The sequence below is a fragment of the Nothobranchius furzeri genome, chromosome 2, assembly GCF_043380555.1.
Source record: "Nothobranchius furzeri strain GRZ-AD chromosome 2, NfurGRZ-RIMD1, whole genome shotgun sequence".
Classification (NCBI taxonomy): Eukaryota; Metazoa; Chordata; class Actinopteri; order Cyprinodontiformes; family Nothobranchiidae; genus Nothobranchius; species Nothobranchius furzeri.
The window spans coordinates 87,131,131-87,158,718 of NC_091742.1; the positions used below are offsets into that span (position 1 = coordinate 87,131,131).

Below are 27,588 nucleotides of genomic sequence, written 5' to 3' on the forward strand. Positions count from 1 at the left end.
GTTCAATCTGCAAATAAAGATTTTTTAAAAAGAAAAAAAAGGAAGAAGAAACCGGAAGCTGCTAGCAGCGTTAGCTTATTTTTCGGTGTGTGAGGTGAACCTCTGAGGCTCTGCAGCAACAATGTCTTCAGCTCAGTCTCTGAGAGAGTTTATTAGAGAGCGGCTAACTGCTGCTGCTGCAGAAATATTCTCCGAGTTTGAACAAACCATCGTCCGCTACGAGGAAGAGATCGATCGTCAGCGCAGACTGCTGGAGATCAGCTGGAAACCACAGATCAACTTACACAGAATAGGTATGAAACAGCAGCGGGACCAGGGGCGGCTCCATTGTTTATTTTTATTTATTTTTTTTACCAGCAGTTGGTGTACAGCTGCTTAGTCCTTGTGTTGTTTTGGGATTGCTGCTCTCAGCCGGTGCAGGCCGAAAAGCCAGGAGGCGGCTTATGCGGCCTCTCGGTAAGGTGACCAGATCCAAAGTTGCCAAATGTGGGACAGAGACACGTGATGTGGGACAACGTGAAATTGGAAATGAAGTACAGGAACAGGTGAAAACTTTTATTCTGCCTTTCAATCGGCCCTTGTCAGGCGACGTACCGTGCCGCGTTGCATGATGGGATAGCTTGGTGTGTAAACAAAGGAAACATCTTTCGTTTAGTGTTGTTGTGAACTTATTAAACTGCAGAAAATGCGACACTCCTGTTGTGTGAAGGTTGCCATGCTATCGTCACAATAAGGCAAAATATTAAATGTAGGCAAGGATTGCGTTAACTGGATATTTTTCGTTTTTGACCGTTTATTTTGACTGCGAAATGTCAGGCGTGCTGAGGAGTTGTGTGAGCAGCCAGACCAGCAGCAGAACGTTCCTACTTCAAGTTAAATCGTTTCATTGTAACATTAATATGGACACGATGGTCATTTTGTTTGGACTAAATATTAATGAAAATTAAATTGTGACTTTATTTTTGTGTGAGAAATGAAAATGACGTGAGGAAACGATCATGACCGCTTTTTAAACTCTGGCATTTAAAATGAAAACTAACATGTCTAGCGCAACCTTTGATGTACATACTCTTTTTGTACCTGCTTGTAACTCAATTAAGGCCCGTTCAGAAAATAAAACCTGTGTTAGTGGATTAATGTTTTAGGATGGCTACTTTTTACTTGATTATAAACACGTTGAAGGAGTGCTACACTTACTCAAATGATGTATTTTCAGTAGTAATGAAACGTCTGAGCTCCGTTTGGTTCCTTTGATGCCGTAGGGGTCTACAATGTCGACTGTAGACAATTTCCAAAAGCCTCCTTCAGAAGTTTAATCCTGTAAGGGATGTTCTTTTTAACTTCTTGTGCTGCTTCAACTTCAGCTGTGGCTTACTCTAGCAACGTGAATCATACACCTAAAATGGAGCCAAGGGGGTACGGTTGACATGAAGGTCACGTGTCTGACAAGGACCGATATAACTATTAAATATACATGCAATTGTTATTAGTAGAGACTTTATCGGCATCAATATCGGTATCGGCCGATTTTAGTCCTTTTTTAACATAACGGCCTGATAAATAAAACCGGGCCGATATAAACAACCCAAATTTTTTCCATCTTGTCTCCCTTTGTTTGCCGTATCAGAGGGTGAGGGGGGTGACGTGTATTTGTTTAGTCATGTAACAGTGGTTGTAATCATCTCAGAAGTGTAAACGTGTGATGTGTGTACATAATAATGTAAATTCAGCTTTAATAGTTTTCACTTTATACAACATCTGATGATTTTTAGAAGCATTAATGTCAGCATATCAGTATCGGCAAATATTTGTTATCGGCCATAACAGTGATATTAATATCGATATCGGCCCAAAAGTGTCACATCAGTGCATCCCTAATTATTAGTATCATTGTTTATTTCATGTCTATTTGAATTCAACTTAAACAGCAACGCTTTCATACTTTTTCACAGTTCTAAGATAACTCAGGCTCTTTGGACCTTCTACGGTGGCTCTGAGTAACTTTAGCTATAATCATTTAAAAACAGTGAAATCCTTTTTTTAAAATGTAAATCAAATTCAAGAGTTTGGGTTGCTAACTCCAGCTAACCTCTAGCTACTGCCTGGCACCGCTCATGAGCTGACTCGTGTGGTTCTACTGAGGACACAGTCTCAGGACAGTCTGCTTGGGTCCGTTTGCTGTTCTGAAGCTTTCTGACACAAGTGAGCTGAAATCAGTCGGTAAACTTTGTTCCACTTTAGAGAAATAAATCAATAACATTTCAGGGGCTTTAGGAAGTTTTCAGTAACATTTTCAGGAACTCCGCTGAATCCGTTTAAAAGAGACAAACTTTAAAGACGTAGTGAATGTTTTCAGCGGATGTTCTACAATCAGACACTTGTTTAGAACAGTTCTGTTGGTCTGATCTGTTCGTGGACATGACCAAATAAAGCTGTCAGCAGCATCAAAGGGGAGATGATTCCATGAGAACATCCTCAGTCCTGTTTTCATCAGAGACTGATGCATCTGAGGACCGTCTGGATGCTCATGTCTCTATAAAACTAACCTGTAGTACCTGTGTGTCTTATCGTCACCTTACTCCTCATTTAGTCTGGTCCGTTTGTCTGTCCAGAACTCCCGCTGCATTATGCCAGGAGAGATGAGGAGGTTCTGACTGACCAGCAGCTCTGGAACCAGGAGAGGACCTCCAGTTTGGACCAGGAACAACCAGAACCTTTACAGGAGGGACCAGAACCTCCACAGATGAAAGTGGAGCAGGATGATCCAGAACCTTTACAGAGTCTAGAACAAGAGGAGCTCAGCATCAGTCAGGATGAAGAGCAGTTTGTACTGAAGCAGGAGACGGTTACCTCCCTTGTGACTCCTGCTGATGAGGAAAGAGACCACGATGAACCAGAACCAGACAGACACCAGCTCCTTTATTCACTGTTTCCTGAGGCTGAGATCAGAGCTGCTGCTCCTCCAGGACCAACAGGTGAGGGGGTATCTATGCTAATTTTCCGTATTGTGACATCACAGTAAGTGACATGTTTTAAGCCAGGGGTCGGCAACCTTTTCTCATCAAGGAGCCATTATTACCAGTTTCCCACGGTAAAGAAAACCCTGGGAGCCACAGCAGCCGCGGCGTTGTGGGTGGGCCTACTGGGCCTGGGCCCGCCCTAAGACAGCCGAGAGCTGCTTCAACCGATCACAACGGGTGACGGCAACCGACGTGCAACAGCATGTTGTTGAGATTAAAAACACACTTAACATGAAGGCTCAGCATCCATTTGCTAAATCCTAATTGCTTAAAGGAGCATTATGGAAGTTTGACAGCCAAAACATGTATAGAAATAATAAATGTCTTCTTCATACATTCTCCTGCAATGCCCTGGTCCTGTAGAATGAGCCCTGGCATGTTTACTGTGATTGCCTGTTTTTCTGTAAAATCACAGAAAAAGAGAGATGCTCGGGTCGAGCAGGCTGCTTCATGCGCGTTCACGCTCAGGCATCGCCCGTAGCATTTGCTATCAGTAGCTTTAGCAGCAAAGAGAGAGGCAGTGCCACTTTGTCGCTGTTCCTAACGCCTAGTGACAAAGCTAGCTACATTTCTGAGGACCCTTAGCTACTTTCTGTAGAACTTTCTTCTAGATATTTCCTGCAAATTAGCAACAAAATAGCCATTTTCGCTCCGAACCGTTCTTGAACGTTGTTTCAGCTGTCATCAAGGATATAAATATTACAGATACAAAAGACGTGACTGGGGCTTTAGCTCACCTAGTAAGACGTTGGACTCTCGTGCAGAAGACCCGGGCTCGGTTCTGGGTGTGACCGTAGTTTATTTAGAGTTTATTTTTTACATTAATTATATATTTTTTTACAGTAAGATGCCCAAATTTTTATTTGAGACTCGCCGAACGGCATTGAAATCACAGATAAAAAAGATGTGGGTTCAACTTTCATTTTGGAACAATTTTTCAAGCAAGGGAAGGGAATGATCTGAGCATGCAGGAGGACTGACCCATCTTAAACCTTTGTCGGCTGTGCTGAAGAGAAAGGTACAGAACCAAATTATTTAATTAATTAGCTGCACGTTCTCCTGTCCTCTGTCCTCCGCCCCCCCCCCCCCCCACACACACACACACACAAGGGACTGTCTCAGCTGTTATTTTCGTTAAGGAGTGTGCACGTACAGCATGCGCGCCTCGTGCACGAGCCTACTACTGAAGTTGCCGTTACGCTTTTGGCCTGAGGGGGCAATCGCGAGCATAACAATTCAAAACTCCGTAAAGTCCCTTGAACTTTTGTTACAACTTTATAAACAATTTACACTGAAAAAGAATTTTACACAAATGTAATCAGTGCTAGCAGTAGGGCTGGGCAATAAAAAGAAAATTTATCGTAATCAAAATTTCTAACTCTTATCTAGATAATTTTTCTATAAAAACCCTTATGTTGCATTAAAGCATTTTTTTTGTACTAACATGTGTATTTTTGTGAATAACTTTAGCTATTTTAATGCAATTTATCTAATTTTTATGGAGATTGTGTATTTTGGAAGGAATTACAAAAAAAAGTTAGAAAAAAAAATTCATCTTCCTCTATTATAACGTGGACAATTTTGTACAGTTAAGCATCTTTTAGCATTTTTTGTGCCATTGACTTTCATGTAAATCATATTTTTCTAATTAGCATCAATATTAGCATAATAAAAAAATATTATTGTGTCTTTGTTCACAGGCCTCTCACAAATTTAATATGCAGTTTTACTCTTTTCCACTAGATGGCGTACTTTCTCCAAATATAGCAGGGCAATGACTGACACAGCATTTAAAGGTTGAGTGTGGAAGATTTTAATAAGATTTTGATAAAACGCTATATTTATAAGAAATGGGAAATCCACAGGGCATTTGGAGGTGTGCACAATGCTTAAAAAGCTATATTTTAATAGAAAACCGAAAAAACATTTATTAGGTCTGGCACGACCCAGTGTTTGTTTACATCTAGCCAGGTGTATGTTTACAATTACAACAGCCAATAGAGGTCGCAACTGAGGGTTGCCAAGTACGGTCCGCTCTGCACAGCCAGGCTGGCACTGGGGAAAATGGCGGACACAGACACAGCAAGTAAACCAGCTGCTCCTCAGCCCAGAAGACCTCGTAGTTCAGCTCAGAAGAGGAGCGACCAGCAAAGATCGAAAACCCGAGTGAGTTTGGGAGAAGCATACACCAGATGGACCCAAATAAAGAATTTTCACCGCATCCAAACACACGCAGATATGGCTAATTTTCTCATGGATCGGTAAGCTAATTCGCTAGCTAACGTGTAATATTACTTCTCGGTGAAACCTCTTTGCAATACTTCTGTTCATTTTATCATGTTTTTTTCTAGATATGAGAAATCTGAACATGGACATGAACATGGACCATCAACCTCCACACCCACTAAACGGAGGCGGCTAAATCCTCCTGCTCTGTCCAGTATTGCTGGCTCACTTTCAACATGCCAGCCAGACAAGAGTGGCGATGACACGCTATCAGACTCCGAAATTACATGCCTAGAGGACAGGTAAAAATCATTTTGTTGTATTTGTCTTTGCATTAAAGATGGGTGATATATGCAGTTACTTTCAAAATATAGAAATAATTTCAAACAAACAAAATGACTCTGCTGCTGTTAGCATTAGCATTGACCGCTAACATTAGTACTTTCCGATTGTTTACTCCGTCTCTCAGTGGTCATCACATGTAATCTTACTCGTCTGGTCTTTCAGAAATTATTTGGCTTAATGTTCAGCTCTAAATCTTGCATTTGGCTTCACTGTTTTTTATTATTTGGGAACGTTTGTTGGTTTTTTCAGATAGCAGCTTGCTCCGTCTCTAGACCTCGGTCAAGTGAGCCAACACTTGGAAATACGCGTTATCACATTTTGTCTAACGGGTATGCTCTGTAAGGAAACCTCTGGCTGAATGTTTTGCTCTAAATGTGGCATTTGGCTACATGTTTTTTACTTGATTCAGACGCTCTTTTTTTCATTTCTTTCATTCCATTTGCGGTTAGTTGCTAGCTTGTGTGTGTGTAAGGGTCCTGTGACTCGATTGATCACGCGCCCTGGCTGCTTGGCCACAGGGATGTCCCTTTGGCTGACTGGTTAGCACACGTGTCTCTCACCCGGGAGTCTGGGGATCGAATCCTGCCCGGGCTGTAGTTTTTCCACCTTGCCACACGTGCTCGTTTGTTTCTGTGATCCTCTTCAGTGTATGCCAAAGTGAGTTATAACTCATATCAAGATATGGTTCATGTCGTCTAGTCCTAGTTTGTTGTGTTTATTTTTCCTTTTGTATATTGTTTTAGTGGATATTGTATTGAGCAGTGCTTTTGTTGAACCTGTGCTTTTATTTTTTGTTCAGCCAGCATGAAATTAATGTGCAGGAAAGTACACAGTCTGCCCTGGGTGTGGATGTGGGCATCGAGGAGATCAATGATTTGAGGAACAGCATGTAAGTGACTTTTACTAAACTTGATGTGGCTATTTTTATTTCTTATTTATTGTGATCATCGTCATCATATATAATTTTCTTCTAAAGTGTTGACTGGTCACAAGGACAAATTGATGAGGTGGATTCTGCTCCAGCTGACAGTTCAGATGAGGACTTTGTTCTGGGTATTTGCATTCGGTAGGTAATTTCTTACAGCTTCATGTGACATATGTGATGAAAAACACTTTCCTACTTTCAATAGATACATTGAAAACAGTGAGTGTTGGAGCTATTTAGTTTATTATAGGCTTAAGTTATAGCCTAGTTTATTTTCTTTATTTTATGCTAAAGGTAATTTCTTTGTTTTGCATTATGCTTTTTATTTATTATTTTGGCTAATTAGTTTATTGTTTATTGGTCAGGTGCGGGTGATTATTGTATAAATAGGTCAAGGTGGGTGGAGCAGCCAGGGCTGTGAGGGAACATGGTTTTTTTACCACACACACACACAGAGAGACGGAGAGGACGCAAAAATCTGTGCTCTTGCTGATGGAGTGAATAAACCACCACCAAACGCAATTTCGGCATGGACATTGCTTTATTTGAAACCTTTTTTTTTTCCGTGTGTAAAGCCTAACCCTTGACGTAGCCCAGTGGCCATTTGAAAGTATTTGATTATTTTTTGTTTAAGTTTTATGGACAAATAGCCACTACAGTGAGTAAAAGCTAGTTTCAGGAAATGGTATCCGTCAGTGGACAATATAAGCACAAGCTATGGTTATATACAGTACACACTCTTTAGAAAGCTAAATTGCAATAACTGAAAACAAAATATGTGCATTTTAACAACCCTGAATGAGAAAACTGTAACGACACCTTCAACAAAAGTAATAGCGATTTTTATTGATTTATAATTATTTATTTTATGTCCCACTCATGCATTTCTAGGATGGGTGGAGCATTAAAGTCACCGGTGTGCATCCAAAATCCACCCATCATAAATTTAGAGGAGTTCACGACATCCCTGATGACACAGACCAACCACCGCTCAGTGTTCCAGGAAACAGAGGTGAGGGTGTCAGGCTGCAAACATGAGGACTTGATACTTTTAATTCAAAACTTTTTAAAGACTTCAAAATATTACGTTTGTGAATTACTCCAATCTCTGCCAGGCAAAACAACACCCACGTTCCCAACACCACTAACTGTGCAATGTGAGGAAGATCTCATTGGGAGGCGTGCCGTCATTATTTATGAAGACTTGCTGCGACAGCTGGCTTCATTCCTGATCTTACCTGTCCAAAACTGTCCATACAAGGGTGAGCTAACTGGAATGCAGTGCCAGTCCTTCCCCCCGTATAGGGATGGGTACTGAATTCGGTACTTTTTAAGGTACCGACAGAATTCCACAGGACCGACCGAGCACAGATTCACTTCATTTGAAACGGTGCCTCGTTTCGGTGTCCGTCCTTCACAACGAGAACTTGCCTAGACAGCTGCGCATGCGCAAGAGCGTTATGTCATCGGTCGCTGCGAGCCAGTTGTAAACAGAGCAGCATGGTAGAAAGAATGAAAGCTAAAGCTTGGGTCCACTTCACTAAATGTGATGGGTAACTGGGTGATGATGAAGCCAGCGACAACGATCTAAGTGAGACATCCTCATCTTAATCTGCTCCAGTAGGTAAATAAAATGTTTAAGATAACGTTAGCTTGATTTGTTAGCTTCCGTTTCACTAATGGTGCGTTCGCTTTCTCCTCGGAACTCCGAATATCCGACTAGAAGAACAAGAACGTGCTCTAAAGTTTGGCTTCACTTTACTAAATGCAACGGGTGATTGGGTGCAGATGAAACCAGCGACAACGATCTAAGTGTGAGGCATCATCGTTTTAATCTGCTCCAGCAGCTAAATAAACTGTTTAAGATAACGTTAGCTTGATATGTTAGCTTCCATTGCCACCATTGTTATCAGCTAATGGTGCGTTCACTTTCTCCCCGGAAATTCTAACTTCCCAGTAGGAAAAATCAAATGAAAAAGGACGGCAAAAGGAATGAAGATACACAGTAAATTTAGTTCACAGTAAAGATGTTTGCTTCAGTTTAATTATCAGCTTGTAAAACTACAAGGACGATGTTAAAATACAAACAGTTGAATGTTAGTGATCGTGATATTTATCAAATATTGTTATATATTGAGAAAAATATATATTTAATTATAAAAGAGAATTAAAATAATAAACACTCAAAAGTATCAAAAACTGGTACCGTTAAGTACCGGTATCGATTCGTAGGTACTGGGAATTAGTACCGGATCGATTCAAATGTCAAAGGTACCCATCCCTACCCCCGTATGACATCTCTATCACCTCACGTGGAACCGCTTGCATTATGGACTGGGTTAGTAATTTAACCTGTAATACGTCTACTGCCCTTAAGTGTTAAAAACTAGTATTTGTATCAGAACTAACGAAGGGCATAAAGTGATTTACACTAAGCAATTGGCCTTCTCCCTCCTGTATCGCCACCACCAGTAGAAGAACTCCTTCGCATACAAGTCAAGCGAGGTGTTGGTATGTCAAAAAAGTTTTAAACCTAGATTTAGAAATATAGTTTTACTTTTTTCCTGCCCTGCTATTTGAACAGAAATATTTTCTCGCCTCCTCCTCCCTACCCCATTGTTCTTCAGCAGCAGCCCCAGCCTAACAGCAGTGACCTTGACCTCCAACCAGACCCACCTCACCTCGCATGGCTTTTGGGTTCAAAGAGACTGGGACCTCGGGATGTGAACGTGGGCCTAGCCTCACTCAGAGTACAAATAAAAATATAATATTTTTGGGAAACAATGGCTGAATTATTTATTTACATTATTTGCTTAGTCGTTTGTGAAGATTTTGATCTGTGTAAACGTTCCAAAGCCAGGCCTGATATGACGCCATGATAGAAATGTTCTACATTGGGGCTGGGTAAAAAAGTTATTGACATTTAGTCATTTCCTCTCACAATAACACAACAAACAGAAAATGAATAGACATAAAAGCTCTGTATTTGATGATGCACAACTCTGCGACCAACCAACCAGACCAGCGTGTCCAGTAACATATTAATGTTACAATTAAACTTGATTAACCCCAGAGCCATGCGTACTGCGCTGTACTCCATGACTGTAAATGAGGGGAAACGATTTAATCGGATCCTTTTCTCTTCAGCATGGTTTAATGTAAAGTTTCATTCAGTACAAACTTTAGTTACCTTACGAGACAGAGCCTGGATTTGTATTCTGAACAGTTTAAACATGTTTAAAGGCCCCGTGTGTGAAATTCACAGAAATCATAGTAAAAAGATCCGACTCTTTAGCACCACGCAGTTTAGAGTCGGTATTGCAGCTATTGGAGCCCCCGAGGATCAAAAAGGGTTTTTTTTAATCATTATTTAAAACTTTATTAACAAATATAACAAATACAATACAAAATCGTGTTGCTGTAAACGGCAGCATGTCATCATCTAATTCCAGCTTTCAAGTCAGCGAACAGGTTAGTTGTTTTCATCTAACTTATTTTATTAATTTAATCTAAATAGGTTTTGAATAAGAAAAACTTTTTTATGTCAGTTATGTTTGCTAATAGCAAACGGCAGCTAGTTAGTGATGACTTCTGACTACAAAAAATGACAATATTTTGTTCATTTTATTTGAGAAATGTTATATTTCTATTTGCCATTTTGGAAATATACAAGGTAGTGTAGTCTGTAATTGTTTTCTCTCCGTAAACAGAGTCAGATATCATCCGATGGTTCATCAGTGGAGACAGACAGAGGACGAGGGAGAGGAAGAGGGCGAGGAAGAGGGAGAGGGAGAGGACAGACGTGTGCCAGCGCACAGAGAGGCAGAGGTGTTAGACATGCGACAGAAGCAGGGCAAGCATCCCAAGATGAAGGAGCCGAATTTGCTCAAACCAGCCGCAACGTAAAATATGTGTGATCCTCCATCGCTAGAAGTACGGTGTGGCTAGTTTCTTCTTCTTCTTAGTTAAGCCGGGCGTACACTGTGCGACTTTTTCACTTTTTGAGCCGATTTTCCAGTCGTGCGAGAAGCCACGACATCGGGGCGAGTTTTGCGCCGAGTGGTCGTGTAGTGTACAGGGGGTTACGAGGTGATCAACACCACGTGACCAGCCGCCGATCAGCAGTCGTGAGGTCGCAGGGACTTCTGGTGTGTTTAATATTTCGCTCGTCCCTCGTGAGGGTATCGCACTGTTAAAGCGGCGCTGCGAGCAGCTACGATCCAAAAAGTATCAGAACCGCTCACGGCGCATGCGCGCGCAATCCTGCATCAACGCCGGCCGGTCGCTCGCTATTTCCCTAATAACACACGCTGTTCGTTTTTGTTTCTACACGTTTTTTTTTTTACTCACAAAGATTGTCAAGAAAGCGTGTTTGTCGTGTTCATGTCAAATTAAACCGATCACAAAACACAGATTTACTTTATTTCGTTTTCCTCATCCAACCCCCATAAATCCCCGTGTGTCCTCCTGCAGCACTCCCGAAGGACAACAGGCAAGACAAAAAAAGTCTGACGTGTTGAGTAAAAACTGCTATTTTTAGCACATTTATAGGGCCGACGTGTTGCTACCAGACGTACAGCGTGAGCAGTCAGGTCGCATGCGAGAAATGGGTCGTGCAGTGTGAGCACACGACTCGTGAGATCTGCTCTGCGAGGAAGTCGTACAGTTTGAGCTGAAGCTGAACGCTGCGAGTGAAAAAGTCGCACAGTGTACGCCCGGCTTTACTTTGTCAGACTGCATGCTTACAAGGCGCACTTCTGCCCCCTGCTGATTCTTTGAGGTTACATCATTTAAAAACGCAAACATCAAATGCGAAGCTTAATATGTTGTATGTCCCTAAAAGGTCACTGTATTTTAAGATGGCGCATGCCATATGGAGCACCGGTCTGCTTCTTTTGTCTAAAATATTAAAATATAAAGCTAATAATAATGCTTAGAATAAATGCTTGTTTGAATTATCATTAAAAAAAACAAATTTGAGAATGTGATACAAGAAATTTGATAACTTATAAGATGAAATATCACACATTGGGCCTTTAAAACGGAAACATGCGTGACGCGTCTAAAATTAGCACCTGCTCCGCTATTATGGAAATTAAACTAACAAGATGAATAACATGAAATTATTTTAGGCACAGACAACATCTCCCACACTTTTGAAAAGCTTGCAGCGTGCCTGATCGCTCGTGTACGTCAAAGTTATCTTTCATTAGACGATAATCAATAAAACGATTTATATAAAGTGGATCCAGAAGTTGTAGCCCGTCTCTGCCTACAATATTTTGGTATTTTTCACCCTGTTGATGGTTTTACTGAGCAGGTGCCACTTTTGTCATACTTTTCTTTTTAAAACATGCTTAGACTGTTCAGAATACAAATCCAGGCTCTGTCACGTTTGATTGTTGTAATTAAACTTTGTAGGTGGGGAAGGTCAGAAAGCAGCTCCGAAGCGCATATGATTACGCACAAGCGTGACGCGTCAACCCGGTCTCACAGTAAGACCGGGTTGACCTGTTCAGGTTTACGCAGACAATCTTTACATTTAGAATTGGCATACAGATGTAAAATTAATGCAGTAAATATAAAGCATTTTATTTAAATATCCATTCATTATTTTACAAGCACAGAGAGCCGCATCAGATGGATGGAAGAGCCGCATGCGGCTCCAGAGCCGCGGATTGCCGACCCCTGTGCTAGCCTACTTTATTGCCCCCAGCAATTTTTAAACCCCACTCAAGTGTCTGGTTATCGTCCCCAGCAATTCTGAAAACAAACTGACGCCCTTGCGCTGAACTCCTTTGTCTGGACTTTAGACGTCAAAAAAGATTTAAAAACAAGAATCGAAAATGAACAACAAAATAAAATGCAATTTGACAATAGTCATTATTACTGTTTTGACCAAAATATACTTAATTTTTATTTTTATTTGGGCCACTTAGTGACTCAGTTTATAGTACAAATTATGTTAATCACCAGAAATGAAATATTTGGGTCGTGTCCAACCTTTTGATGCACGAATTGTGAGATAACACTCATTCTCATTCATCTTTGTGTGTGAATGAAACATTTCAACATTATTTGTAACATTTAATAATTTGCAAATAATTTATGACATGTTCACCTCGGTGAACAGCGTCAGTTCTGAACATGAAATACAGTGGCTGGACTTTCTGAAATCCTCACAAATGCAAAAAAGTAATCAACAGCTGTGCTTGATAGCAAAAACAAATAAATTACAATTTTGAGAACATGTTCAAATCATCGTTTTCATCTTTATATTCTAGTTATAACCTCCAGGCCTCAATTGATAAGACTTTATTTGCTCAGAGCTCAGCAACCGTTTGTTTGGGTTATCTATAGCCTGGCTGTGCTCTCTCTCGGTTTCACAACTACAACCATTTTTCCTCTCCACCGCTTTGTGGTTCCTCGCAGCATAATACATTAGTGACACGTCAGCGGTTTACCAAAATCACGTTTTCCATCAATTCTCTGATAATTGTCAGACCATTTCCGCATTTACTCAAAAGGTAGTTTGTGAGTCCTTTTTTCCTCCATACATAGATACCACACGTACAAAGCTTTCCATACACTCGCTCATTCATCCAAGCAACAGTTCAAGCAGACAACATTCAACACAACAAACACTTTCAAAAAAGAGATAAAAAATAAAATGATTAACTTATATAGATCCGTTACATAAATGTGTGAGGGGAGGGGGGTGGGGGGATGAAAGGAAAAAAAATAACCTAGTATGTATTCGTATGTGTATATATGTATGTATATAGATCTATAACTTAATGATTCTTTCTGTGTAAATTGTTTTCTTTTTCAATTTTTTTTCCTCAAATTCATGGGTTGAGATTTTGTCGGCCAACAGGTCCAGGAACTATATTGTTCAATTTCGTTAAGAATCATATGATTATTTCATTTGTATTAATGTTATTTTAGTTAAAAGGGGCAGGCAACATACGTTTTTCTTCTTTCTGTCCCCTTTTTCATTTTGGCTTGCAGCAATTTAGTTCTGACTGTATTTTTATTTTAATGTCAATAAATGAAAATAAAAGATAGAAAAAAACAGATAACTAGAGCTCATTTTTAGTTCTCCGGCTAAAATGCTCAAAACCCAAGCCAAATACAGGCAGCGTTCAGAGAATCTGTTAAACCATCCTATTCACGGCGGACAACACCATATTTTGAATCTCTATAGTTATCATGCCGGTTTACAAAACCATCCTATTCACGGCGGACGACGCCATCTATTTGTTACACCAGAGTTGCATTTCCAATTTTGGCTAAAATGCAGAAAACCAAGCCAATACAGACAGCACTCAAAATAACCCGTCAAAACCATCCTATTCATGGCGGACGACACCACTTTATTCTCTGGTCACCTAGAATTTTCTCTCGGTACCACAAACAAAGCGACAAAGACAACAACAAACTTTTCTCATCGAATCTCTCTGCACTCAGGGCTTGAGTAGTTCATGGATCCGCATTTCTCCTAACGACGTCAAGGCCTCACCGACCCCCCCCCCAGCAAACTCAGCGCTGGAGGAGATTAGGTTGTCGACAGTCCTCCGGCGTCGGCTCCTGGCGCCGCGAGGTGACGGGACCCTGGCTCTCAAAGGACCAAATAATGTTAAGGATTTAATCAATATGTTTATCAATAACCCATTTCCTATAGTGAAGAGAGAAAGGAGACAATAAGCAAGCAAGTCAAACCGTTATAACTGTGGCAAATGCACGAAGCGAATTGCATCGAACATCTGCTCACAGGCTTTATTTGCAGACAAAGATAAGAAAGAGAGTAAGGTCATTGAGTGAGAGAGAGGGAGTCAGTGTGTGTATGGATTCAAGGATGTGTGTGGGTGTGTGTATGAGAAGAACAGCGTGTGTGTGTGTGTGTGTGTGTGTGCTGAGAGGCATAGAGCAATACATTTACAGTCAATTGATTAAGTCCATGATCAGGAATTAATAAACATAGATTATTCCATAACACTCTCACAATTTTACTTTTGCAAATGGTTATTTCAACAAGTACAAAGCATTTGCATGGATGAAAGCTAAAAAACTTCTAAGGCGTACATTTGTTTTGCAAAACAAATTCCTGCAGAGCCGAGTTTGTTTACATAGAGTTAGGTCCAGTTTACACAGGTGCACCAATTGACTAAAAGTACATACAGGTGCTGGCCAGTAAATTAGAATATCATCAAAAGGTTGAAAATATTTCAGTAATTCCATTCAAAACGTGAAACTTGTACATTATATTCATGCAATGCACACAGACCAATGTATTTCCGATGTTTATTACGTTTAATTTTGATATTTATAGGTGACAACCAATGAAAACATCAAATCTGGTATCTCAGAAAATTAGAATATTCTAAAGGCCAATGAAAAAATGTTTGTTTCTCTAATGTTGGCCAACTGAAAAGAATGAACATGAAAAGAATGTGCATGTATAGCACTCAATACTTAGTCGGGGCTCCTTTTGCCTCAATAACTGCAGTAATGCGGCGTGGCATGGACTCGATCAGTCTGTGGCACTGCTCAGGTGTTATGAGAGCCCAGGTTGCTCTGATAGTCGTCTTCAGCTCCTCTGCATTGTTGGGTCTAGCGTATTGCATCCTCCGCTTCACAATACCCCATAGATTTTCTATGGGGTTAAGGTCAGGCGAGTTTGCTGGCCAATCAAGGACAGGGATACCATGGTCCTTGAACCAGGTGCTGGTGGTTTTGGCACTGTGTGCAGGTGCCAAGTCCTGTTGAAAGGTGAAGTCTGCATCCCCATAAAGTTGGTCAGCAGCAGGAAGCATGAAGTGCTCTAAAACTTCCTGGTAGACGGCTGCATTGACCCTGGACCTCAGGAAACAGAGTGGGCCAACACCGGCAGATGACATGGCACCCCACACCATCACTGACGGTGGAAACTTTACACTGGACCTCATGCAACGTGGATTCTGTGCTTCTCCGCTCTTCCTCCAGACTCTGGGTCCTTGATTTCCAAAGGAAATGCAGAACTTGCTTTCATCAGAAAACATAACTTTGGACCACTCAGCATCAGTCCAGTCCTTTTTGTCCTTGGCCCAGGCGAGACGCTTCTTGCGCTGTTTCATGTTCAAGAGTGGCTTGACACACGGAATGCGACACCTGAATCCCATGTCTTTCATGAGTCTCCTCGTGGTGGTTCTTGAAGCGCTGACTCCAGCTGCAGTCCACTCTTTGTGGATCTCCCCCACATTTTTGAATGGGTTTGTCGTCACAATTCTCTGCAGGGTGCGGTTATCCCTAGAGCTTGTACACTTTTTTCTACCACATTTTTTCCGTCCCTTCGCCTGTCTGTTAATGTGCTTGGACACAGAGCTCTGCGAACAGCCAGCTTCTTTAGCAATCACCTTTTGTGTCTTGCCCTCCTTGTGCAAGGTGTCAATGATTGTCTTTTGGACAGCTGTTAAGTCAGAAGTCTTCCCCATGATTGTGGTGCCTTCAAAACAAGACTGAGGGACCTTTTAAAGGCCTTTGCAGGTGTTTTGAGTAAATCTGCTGATTAGAGTGGCAGCAGGTGTCTTCTATATTCAGCCTTTTCAGAATATTCTAATTTTTTGAGATACCAAATTTGGAGTTTTCATTAGTTGTCACTTATGAATATCAAATTTAAATGTAATGAACATTGGAAATACATTGGTCTGTGTGCATTGCATGAATATAATGTACAAGTTTCACGTTTTGAATGGAATTACTGAAATATTTTCAACCTTTTGATGATATTCTAATTTACTGGCCAGCACCTGTATATGAGATTCAGATCCGGATTCATTTCTTTCTACAGAAACCATGAGAAGAAGTTGGAACGCAAATCAAGCCCTGGAGCTGTTTCAGCAGCTGGAAGATGAGGGGGAGCCAGCCTCATCCACGGACGACAGCTCTTTGGATGAAGAAGCTGACGATGAGACCTTTACCCGGGGGCCTGATTCAGGGGAAGAAATGGAAGATGATTCAGATGAGGAGGTGGTTGCCGCAGAGGAGAGAGGGGACCATCCTTTGTGGGAATCAAAGAGCGGGATCGCCTGGTCCCCGACACCTGACACCAGGATTCCCTTTCGGGCTCCAGACTCCCGCCATTGTGGGATCACCCGCCTCGCGTTCAGCCAAGTCCAAACAATCGAGGACAGCTTTGATTTTTTTTTAACAACAACAGTCCTTGATATAATAATGAAACACACTAATATAGAGGGGAGGAGAAAGTATGATAATTGGACGGATGTTGACCGCGTGGAACTCCGCGCATTCTTTGGGCTGCTCATCCTCGCTGGGGTGCACCGTTCCCACGGGGAATCAACTGCAAGCCTCTGGGGGGAGGAAACGGGGAGGCCGATTTTCAGAGCCACAATGAGTCAGCGAAGGTTCCGCTTGCTGGCGGCAACAGTGCAGTTTGATGACCGCTTGACCAGGGCAGCACGCCAGTTGGTGACGCAGGACAAGCTCGCTCCCCTGCGGGAAGTGTGGGACCTCTGGGTGGCCCGGCTTCCTCTCGCCTACAACCCCGGTGAAGATGTCTGTGTGGACGAACAGCTCATCGGATTCGGAGGTCGCTGCAACTTCAAGCAGTATATGCCCTCAAAGCCGGCAAAATATGGCATCAAGCTGTGGGTGGTGTGTGATGTGGCCACTTCTTATGCCTGGGGGATTATTCCCTACCTGGGCAAGATGACTAAAGACGCCCCGGCAGAAAGGGGGCAAGGGAAGCGGGTGGTGCTGGAACTCACCGAGGGACTGGGCGGCCGCACTGTCACCACCGACAATTTTTTCACTTCGCTAGCCCTTGGAGAAGAGCTGCTACACAAAAAAATCTGTCTTGTGGGAACAGTTAGACGCACCAAGCCAGAGTTGCCCCCACAGCTGCTGCAGACGAGAAGCAGAGCGGTTCTGTCCTCCCTGTTCGCCTTCACCTCCACCGCCACCGCAGTGAGCTACATTCCGAAGCACAGGCGGAACGTGCTGCTCCTCAGCACCAAGCACCATCGGGTTCAGATCCAGGAGGGACCGCAGCAGAAGCCGACCCCATTCATTGATTACAACCGCTGCAAAGGGGCTGTTGACAACTTGAACAGGGTAATTTATTTATTTTATTTTGTTTTATTATAATTCGCCAACCTATTTGCATATTTTATTTATTTATTCATTTGTTTTGATTCCAGCTCGTCGCAACATACAGCTGCCGCCGCAAGACCAGGCGTTGGCCCATGGCGCTCTTTTGCAACATTTTAGATGTAAGCGCGTACAATGCCCTGGTCCTGTGGCTGTCTGTGGAACCGGCCTGGAACCAGCAGAAGAAGAGCATCCGTCGAAGGCTGTTCTTGCAGGAGCTTGGGAGCTCCATGGTGAGACCAGCCCAGGCGAGGCGCACTCGCTTGGCGCTGTCCAGCAGTGCTGCAGCTTTGTTGCAGGTGCAGCAGCAAGCGGAGCCAGCTCCAGCCCAGGAGCAGATAAGAAAGAAAAAATGCCACCTTTGCAGAGGGAAGAGGAGCGTGCATGCACGCTTTTGCAAAACATGTGGACAGGCTGTGTGCAAGGAGCACTCAACAGTTGTGTGCTCAACCTGCAGCTGTTAGCTCACTCCCCTGTGTGTTTCTCTCTTTCTCTCTGTCACCCACACACACACACACACACACACACACACACACACACACACACACACACACTTTTTCTTTGTTCATGTGCTATAAATAAGTGTTCAACTGGCTATCTTTATAAGTGCATTTTTTGTGCTCAAAGGACTTTAGCAGTGCGTATTTTAGAAAATATGACATCACAAAAACTACAAAGTGAGCAAAAAATATTTTTATGCCTATTTGTGACACTCCAAGGCTGTGACAACTTACCCACAAAAAAGGTCATCTGGACATAACACACAAAATGATTTGATTTTTTTCATTTTTTTTTATTTTATTTTTTTACGGTTTTCAAACTTCTGGTTTTGATAATAAACCTGGGTATAACGGGGTTAAATCTGAGAAACACACACATATTTTATTATATTTTGTTAGGGCTGAAGCCAAGGATGAAATTCATGTAAAAAATTTGGGACTTATGAAATATTATATAATATTTCTATGGGAAGCTTTGCAAGTGCTTTTTTTGTGCTGAAAGAACATTAACTTTAGATAATAAAAAGGAACGGTAAGGGTTAAAGAAATGAAGAGACGTGTGTAGGTTGGCAACATTCAACTCCCTTTAAGATGCTGTACCACCTTGAGTCACATTTTTATGAAACTACAAAGTGAGCAAAAAATATTTTTATGCCTATTTGTGACACTCCAAGGCTGTGACAATTTACCCACAAAACAGGTCATCTGGACATAACACACAAAAAATGATTTGATTTTTTTTTTTATTATTATTTTTTTTTTACGGTTTTCAAACTTCTGGTTTTGATAATAAACCTGGGTATAAAGGGGTTAAATCTGAGAAACACACACATATTTTATGAAATTCATGTAAAAAATTTGGGACTTATGAAATATTATATAATATTTCTATGGGAAGCTTTGTAAGTGCATTTTTTTGTGCTGAAAGAACATTAACTTTAGATAATTAAAAGGAACGGTAAGGGTTAAAAAAATGAAGAGACGTGTAGGTTGGCAACATTCAACTCCCTTTAAGATGCTGTACCACCTTGAGTCACATAAAAATGTGACTCGACGTAATACATGTGGTGAGATTAACTGACGGCGCTAACCCTTTAGCAGCTTATTTGTTACTTTTCCACACAACCAGCTTAACTCGCCTATCAAAAACAGTAATACAGAAGCTTAATACTTTAAACAAAAGCCTGGAGTGCTTTTAAAGAGAAATATTTGATACGGTGAAAGCCTGAAGCCAATACGATTCATCCCTGCTCACAATTTTTTATTGATTTGAAAACAATTTTAACTTTTATACAATTCATGTTGAACTTTGAAATGATCCAACACATTAAAAGAATTTACCAGCCCATATCTGGTTTTATAAACATTATCACAATGTGTTTCCCTCTCTGTGAAGGATGTACTTGATATTTTGTTGTTTGATTTATCAATAAAGTCTGCATAAAAAGACAATGCACTTTATCAGTGATATTCACACGTTATACATATTTTTATTGCTACAATACTCTGTTGAAAATGAAGGGTTAAAATTAGGTTTAGACAGTCACTCTGCTCAGAAAAATAAAGCAACAGAGTCAGAAATTATTAGCATTCATCTTATAATTATTAGGAATTATTATGAAACACTAAGCATCTGAACATAATTTTAAAAAATTGTAATGATCTATAAGGGGCTATTATGAGAGCTGTTGAAGCCTAAAGTTACTGTTCCTTTAAGAGCAAAGTGAGTGTTGGAGATGGGGGGGGGGGGGGGGGGCAACAAAAGTGGCTCCCGACACTTTTCCATGGAATTCAAAACTTTCAGAACAAATACACACCTCCAAACTGTACTGTACATTTCCCACAAAAATAAACGATCAGTGATGAACAAGAGTCTGCTTCTAGACCTGCAGAAAGAGAAAAACAAACAAAAACAAAAAAGAAGGGGACACACAACAATACAACTAGAGCAAACTATGCTCACTGCATAAACCTGATGAGGAAATATAAAATCAACATTGTTTTACTGAACAATCACACGATATCGCAGTGCAATTAGTGCCACCCACAGTGCACTGACCATGTTAGCTTCTGTGTGTCTTCTGTAAGGGGGGATGGTTAGAGTTAGGGTTAGACGTAGACATAGCGTGACCATATATGATTAATTGAGGGCATTTCTTTATGTAAATGACCTGTAGCAGATCAAAGGTCAAATTTACATCTAAAAAAATGATAAGAAAGTAAGACAAAAACATCCCATCTGTCTGGCCTCCATCCCGCCCGCTGCTGTTTCTCACCAGTATCAGCTGATGGAGGGCTCTAGTTTTGTTGCGCTGTTCATGTCAGCAGACACGGTAGGGTCGGTTTGATTCTTGTCAAACTTTAGCCTTAGTGCCTATTCCTTACCAGTCTGAGCTTTAGAAACACTGGTACAGCTGTCTGCTGACACCTACACACACACACACACACACACACACACACACACACACACACATACAGTTGAGAGCTAGAGGTGTATCAGATGTCCCACAGGCACTTTTTAATTTTATATTTATAATTAATGTAAAATTATTAATATTTCATCTAGAGCTGGGCCATATCGTATATTTCTTGTCCAGAGAGAAAAAATATCTGTCTTGTTAAGCTAAATGTATGATGATGTAATTGCATCTACTGAAGATCACATGGGTCATGCACCATAGAGTTATTAAGTTATTAGGGCAAACATGGCTGAAATCTAACAGTGTTGGCTCATATCAGCGATTATGCTGTAATAACTCAGAGTCTCTGGTTGCTCTTTTATGAGTATTATTTTCGGGCTACTGTCGCTGTAACCCACGCCTTACAAACTCTTAACTTTTTCAACAGAATCGCTCGTAACGGAGTATTTACTAGCATAGCAAACCAGAGTGGAAAAACCGGAACATTTCTCACCCGTTGAGCTCGCCCTCAAAATAAAACGGTAGCCCTGTAGTTTACTATTCAAACCCTTACAATATGTTTGAAGTAATTTTGCCACTCCGGCTTTCCGTAGATGTTTCCTCATTACACAGGGGAGGGAGGGGTTTGACTCGTCTCTCCGCACAAGCAGGATGGATAAACAGAACTCTGTTGGCATTGAACATCCCCAAATAATTAAAAACCAGGATGCCAAATGCAAAGTTTAGAGCAACGCATTTACCCAGAGGCTCAGATTGAGTAAACTTGTGAGAATACATGTAACAGCCGCTTAGAGACGGAGCAACATGTCGCTAGCATAGCGGCCAATCGCTAGTATAACAGTTTGACCAGTTAAATCAATATAAAGATATAAAGTCATCTTATATCTTGTTTAAAAATTATACAGATATTTTAAACATATCTAAATATCGCCCAGCCCTGTGTTCCAGACACAAAACTGTGGGTAAATGTGTGTCTAAATGTGGGTGAGTCATCAGCATGAAAGTGGGGGAGCATGAGGATTGGTGTAAAGTACTTGTACTTGATTACATTTGCTGGGTTTTTCATATAGGAAACTTTTTACTGATGGGCGTAATGAACTGACCTGTATTGGAATGTTTACTGTGTGACTCTTGTTGTGATTTGGTGCTATATAAATAAACTTGAATTGAAATAAATTGGGTGAATCGTCAGAATGAGGAATAAACATCATGTACATGCATGGTCATACATATTATGAGATGAATGGTATTTAAAAACTCCAACAACTGCGGAGAAATGTGCGTACGAATGGCCACCGCATGTTTCATAAATCAGTGTTTTGACCGTTCATACAAGCATTCTAAATTTCATTCATAGGAACAGTGGCGGTTTTACCATTAGGCATAGGTAGGCGGCTGCCTGGGGCCCCCTTGTGTTGGGGGGCCCCCTAGCCCTGACCGCCGGCACCCCTCTGTTAATGCCACAATATTCTTATTACCAACCTGTCATTGCAGACAGGATTGGACACACACACTTCACATTACCATAATTTCTGAACCGTTCAAGATATCATTAAATTTCCAAAAGTGCTGAAAAGATTAAAAATTGGGCTTTTCATGCATATAAAATACATTACGGTAGCCACCGGGATTCCCTGTCTTGAGCGCAACGAATCACAACACAGATTCAGAGACATGCTGTTTGTCATCCAAAATGCTCCGTTTTATAACTTTTGAATGGCTGATCAGATTCAAAGAATTCCAACAGTTCCTAAAAGTACATAAAAGCAGCTTTCCAACAATCTATAGCATGAACTTCATGCCATGAAGCAATCAGTTATGGAAAATATCGCTATGAGGGGAAATCCTGCTGTACAGACTGAATGAAACGGACCGTAGAGCCGCGGTGAAAGCGGATAACGGAACGGGGAAGCTAATCAGCATAAAAAGCCGGCATGAAATTATGGAAATGCCTCAAAGAAAATCAACACAATCTATTAGATGTCCCAGAAGGCTTATATCTGAAGACAGTGACCAGTAACTTTATGAGTTACCTTTGAACTGCAGTTCTAAAAGATCTACCGACCGCAGAAACAGCGGAGTGCGTGCTGCTCGCCGGCCGCATCAGTGACGTGCATCACCGGATGATAAGGTGATGCGCCCCGATCCACAGCAGCGAAACGCATCAGGCACAAAGAAAAGAATAAAAGACAGAAAACATAAAAGGAAATGAGCCGACATGAACGATCGCGTGTTAAATTAGTTTTTGAGGTGTTGACACCTAATTTGATAATGTTACTGTTACTCAGGACGCAGATGTCTGGAGCGCGTCAACAATCAGAGCTTTGCATGCGCAAGCTGGTTAAGGTTAGGATGGGGGTGAGGGGAAGGTTAAATTGCAAGAGGGTAAAGGTCACAATTTGGTTAAATGTCCGTTTTATGGCGGGTGTCAGTACCGACGCTCTGGCGCAGCGAGTTGCCTCCCGGCACGCAGAAGCTTGTCACCTGCTGGCAGCAGGCTGCTGTCTTTTCTGAGGACTGCATCTTGCCGGTCATTATCACGTGACAGCGACTAGTCGATGACAGGCATAAAAAGTCACTATAGTGAAATCGACTAGTTCATACAACCCCTATTGCTCCCCAGAGGGTTCTGCAGCATAATCAGCACATTCTCTTTGAACTTGATATCAAATTTTCGCCTCCTCTTTGTCTCCGCACCTGCCATGGTTAAAGTTACCCTCGCGGTCTATCACTGGCAAATCAAAAGTTAGACGGATGACACAACCGCCCCCCTGTGGTACTTGCTTGTTACCACATTCCACCCGGCCACAATAAAAAAACGGCCATTATTCACCTCCGCCGACTCCGACACCGGCCAAAATGTGATACCCGGCCGTTAATTGAATACAGGCCAATATTAGAGGATTTACGGTGTGTGTGTGTGTGTGTGTGTGTGTGTGTGTGTGTGTGTGTGTGTGTGTGTGTGTGTTTGTGTGTGTGTGTGTGTGTGTGTGTGTGTGTGTTAGTGTAAGAGGCGATAGTTTCCAGAGTTCAGCTGTGTGGTAATGTTATATTCTTGGAAAGGGGGATGTTATGGTGGTGGCTGTAATAACATGCTAGCTGAGAGCGCCCTCTAAAGGGGGTTGAGGGGTTGGCGCGAGAGAGAAATAAAATTGGCGTCCAAGCACGTTACACAAGCAGCGTCGTCTCCTTTCTTCGGGACTAGTGAACACCGACAAGAGACAAGACACTCAGCAGATCCTCCACACTCTATTTATCTCCCTTGAACATCCACTGGAAATGTGGGTTTAGAGGTGGTGAGCACAAGAAGAGTTGGAGGAGAATGAGGGACAAATTTGTCCATGTTAAAAAGGATCGGAAATTTAAAAAAAAAACATAAACACAATAGTGAATGCACACTTTTGGACCGGATACATGACAGAATGCCCCAGAACAGCACTACCCCCTCCGTTCTCGTGGTGGGTAATTTCTTTGCAACATTCCTCAGACAGAAGTCCAAGAGCAAAACTTCTCTTTCAATGAGTGTGCATCTCTCCCTTGTGGAGATGATGCAGAAGCATAAACTAGGCTTTAAAGGAAGGTAGGGGTGACAATCTGGACTCATATCTTGGGGGCTATGCTTCAAAGGGACGGGGGTGTATATTAAGCTGCTTCTTCTGCTCTTTAAAACCGAGATCTTTGGACATTGGGAAAACAGAAAAACATTTATGGCCATCATATAACCCTTTTTTTCTGGCCTCACAAATCGTCAAATTGTTTAATTGTATTTCAAAATGAATAGAAGAATGCATTTCTCCATTACAGGTTTTAAAGCATTGCATGGTCTTGTACCATCATACCTGTCTGACTTGCTCACCCTCTTTGTGCCAGTGCAGTCACTGAGATTAGTGGACCGCTTGCTACTGTGCACTCCAAATTTGAACTTTAAGGCAAGGGGGAGCTGATACTCATTTATACAGTTTATCGTCAAATAAGGTTGATTTTGGTTTGCCTTGCTCTTTAAAACCATAAGAAATATTAAAAATGTCATTCCAGGGATATATTTATAATTTGTAGTGAATATCTGGTTAATCTTGAGTTAACTATGAATCATGATTTAAATGAGTTATCAGCTGTTGGCACTAACCTTTAAATTAATCAAAGTTTCCTTTTGTCTTTTGGCCTTTCCAGAACTTGTACAGCGTCGTGTCTGGGAAAAAGAGGAGGTTCTGACTGACCAGCAGCTCTCTAACAAGAAGACCATCTCCTGTTTTGACCAGAAGGAACCAGAACCTCCTCTGATCAAAGAGGAACAGGAGGAACTCTGTATCTATCAGCGTGACGGGCCGTTCATTGAGAACCAATGTCAGGATGGATGCATCAATGAAAACTCAAAATCAAACAGCAATGAAAAAGTGACACAAATTAGAAAATGTCCTCAAACCAAAGATTATAGAGACAGTGTAGCCAGTCAGAAACTAAAAAAGCACAAGAGGGCTTACAGAGATCATAGACCATTTTCATGTAAAGTCTGTTGGAAGTCTTTCAGTGGCAAGTGGGATTTAACTCGTCATATACGAACTCACACAGGTGAGAAACCGTTTGGATGTGAAACTTGTTGTAAATATTTCTCACAGAATAGTGACTTGACTAAACACATACGAACTCACACTGGTGAGAAACCATTTAGATGTGGAACTTGTTGTAAATACTTCTCACAGAAAACTCACTTGACTAAACACATTAGAATTCACACAGGTGAGAAACCATATCCATGTAAAACTTGTGGTAAATATTTTATTTCCAACAGTGACTTGACAAAACACATTAGAACTCACACAGGTGAGAAACCATACCCATGTAAAACTTGTGGTAAAAGTTTTAATCACAGTAGTCACTTGTCAAAACACATGAGAACTCACACAGGTGAGAAACCATTCAAATGCAAAACTTGTGGTAAATGTTTTTCCCATAATGGTACTTTGACTGATCACATGAGAACTCACACTGGTGAGAAACCATATCCATGCAAAATTTGTGGTAAATATTTTTCCCAGAGTGGTTCTTTGACTAAACACATGAGATCTCACACAGGTGAGAAACCATATTCATGTCAGGGTTTCTCCCAGGAAACTTGCTAGGCCTGGTGGTGGGAAAGCCCACTGTATTTATGTAAAAAGTCAGACATATTTAAGTTATAATTTAAATAAATAAAGTTTGTTTCACTTAAATTAAATCAAATTAATCCCAAAACTAGCCATACCTGGTCACATTTAAAAGTAATATAAATTAGCATAAACAATTAAATGCAAAGAAGGCCAGTAGGTAAAACAAGGGAATTGAAGATGTATGCTGTGCTCTACCTTTAGCTGCATATGGTACAGTGCCAGTCTCTGTCATCAGTTTTTTTTAAACATTTCCAGAGCCTTATTCAGATTCAGAATCAATTTTATTGCCATTGCCCCAGTGTCCTGGAGCGTAGGAATTTGTCTCTGCAGCACAGCCTGACCAAGGATGAACCTACAGACATGTAGAACAAAAAAGATACAGGCAGATCACAAGGGTAGCCATACACGCCACTTATATAATCCAGTTCAGCCACAGAGGCTCACAGGTAGTGGTTTTGGGCATTGAAATAATGAAAAATACACCTGACCTTTCAGCCTGTTTATGTATCGATCATAAGATTACGCTATTGCGCTCCCATATCACCAGATGAGGTAAAAGACGGACTTGCTGGTTAAGGATACCATTTTGATTTAACTAGGGCTACTGCTCCAGCTGTGAGTGTCCAGACCGTTGCTAGCTGCAGCCATCTACATAAACAGGATAGTGGGGATTTTTATTTTACTTGTGAAGTTTATTCAAGCTTAGTGTGAACACGTTTATAATTTTTTTTCTGGGCCCCACTTAAAGCAGAAGTTAAAGGGAGCCTCCTCCTACCCATTAGCGTTAGCTTACCTGGTTGTGGATTTTCTCCTGAGGCTGGCTGAAGACAGCGGGTGTTTCCTGTTAAAGTGCCTTTGGATTGAAGTTATGCTGGGAAAGACAACTTAATTGTGGTCTCAAATGGTCTCGATTGTTGCACCGTTTTCCCCGTTTATCATTTTCTCCATCTTCCTCCATGGTTCCATGATCACCAATGTTGTGCGCCAGTAAAATGGGTTCAAGTAAAGAGTTTGGCTACAGTGTGCATATTTAACAAAGTTTCGTATCAGTAAAAAACGATTGAAGGAATTTTTTTAATCAAACTGCTTGAGTATTCGTTATAGCTTTAATTTAACCATTTTAAATGTTAATTTGGTGCATAAAAACGTTTTTAGTAAATGGGTGGTGCTTAGTGCTGTGGTAGCATTACTGTGACCAGCATTTAAATTATACTGACATTAAAGTGTGTGAAACATGTACAGTAGGGCATAAAAGTATTTAGTCACCCACCAATTGTGCATGTTCTCCCACTTAAAAAGAGAAGAGAGGCCTGTAATATTCATCATAGGTATACCTCAACTGTCAGAAGCAAAATGAGAAAAAACCTCCAGAAACAACATTGTCTGATTTTTAAAGATTTTATTTGTTATTTATTGTGAAAAATATGTACTTGGTCTCCTACAAATATTTCTTCATCATCATCTTTATTTCTAAAGCACTTTCCATCATCCAAGAGGCAAACCAAAGTGCTGCTCATGTACAAAAATTTTTAAACACATGGCCAACAATAAAATATACATAGTAAAAAAAAAACAAGTGTAAAGTGCTTTTTATGTGTGATCTGACAATTGATCAACCATTGCTTAAAAATTAAATACAGCTTAGCCAGTCAATTGCTGTGATCATAAAGCACGTAAACGGCAGCTGACTTGCTAACTCTAGAGTTAAGGGAGTTGCAATAATCGAGCCGAGAAGTAATGAAAGCATGGACTACAGTCTCTAGGTGGGCTTGCAACACTAGCGGCTTGATCCTGGAAAGGCAACGAAGATGGGAAAAGCAAGAGCGTATCACTCCATTGATGCGAGTCTTTGCTTTA

At 41.2% G+C, this 27,588-nt stretch overlaps 2 protein-coding genes across 2 annotated transcripts; both read left to right on the forward strand.

The window, feature by feature from the left end:
- LOC107376782 (zinc finger protein ZFP2) lies at nucleotides 1-27,293 on the forward strand. The gene is made up of 3 exons (XM_070548144.1): nucleotides 1-293; nucleotides 2,613-2,975; nucleotides 24,755-27,293. The coding sequence occupies exons 1-3, from the start codon at nucleotides 122-124 to the stop codon at nucleotides 25,702-25,704; spliced, it is 1,485 nt and encodes a 494-aa protein (XP_070404245.1). The 5' UTR covers nucleotides 1-121; the 3' UTR covers nucleotides 25,705-27,293.
- LOC129165479 (piggyBac transposable element-derived protein 4-like) lies at nucleotides 4,085-20,635 on the forward strand. Its single transcript, XM_070548129.1, has 7 exons — nucleotides 4,085-5,281; nucleotides 5,372-5,548; nucleotides 6,391-6,480; nucleotides 6,568-6,657; nucleotides 7,408-7,778; nucleotides 16,346-17,628; nucleotides 17,715-20,635. Exons 1-7 carry the CDS (start codon nucleotides 5,085-5,087, stop codon nucleotides 18,126-18,128), a joined length of 2,622 nt encoding a protein of 873 aa, XP_070404230.1. The 5' UTR covers nucleotides 4,085-5,084; the 3' UTR covers nucleotides 18,129-20,635.
- Nucleotides 27,294-27,588: the final 295 nt, after the last annotated feature.

Bases quoted from the DNA above. Each gene is read 5' to 3' on its own strand.
- LOC107376782 (XM_070548144.1), top strand. From the start codon at position 122: ATGTCTTCAGCTCAGTCTCTGAGAGAGTTTATTAGAGAGCGGCTAACT. The intron at 294-2,612 runs GTATGAAACAGC...TTGTCTGTCCAG, and splicing joins GATCAACTTACACAGAATAG to AACTCCCGCTGCATTATGCC. The intron at 2,976-24,754 runs GTGAGGGGGTAT...TGGCCTTTCCAG, and splicing joins TGCTCCTCCAGGACCAACAG to AACTTGTACAGCGTCGTGTC.
- LOC129165479 (XM_070548129.1), top strand. From the start codon at position 5,085: ATGGCGGACACAGACACAGCAAGTAAACCAGCTGCTCCTCAGCCCAGA. The intron at 5,549-6,390 runs GTAAAAATCATT...TTTTTTGTTCAG, and splicing joins ATTACATGCCTAGAGGACAG to CCAGCATGAAATTAATGTGC. The intron at 6,658-7,407 runs GTAGGTAATTTC...ATGCATTTCTAG, and splicing joins GTTCTGGGTATTTGCATTCG to GATGGGTGGAGCATTAAAGT.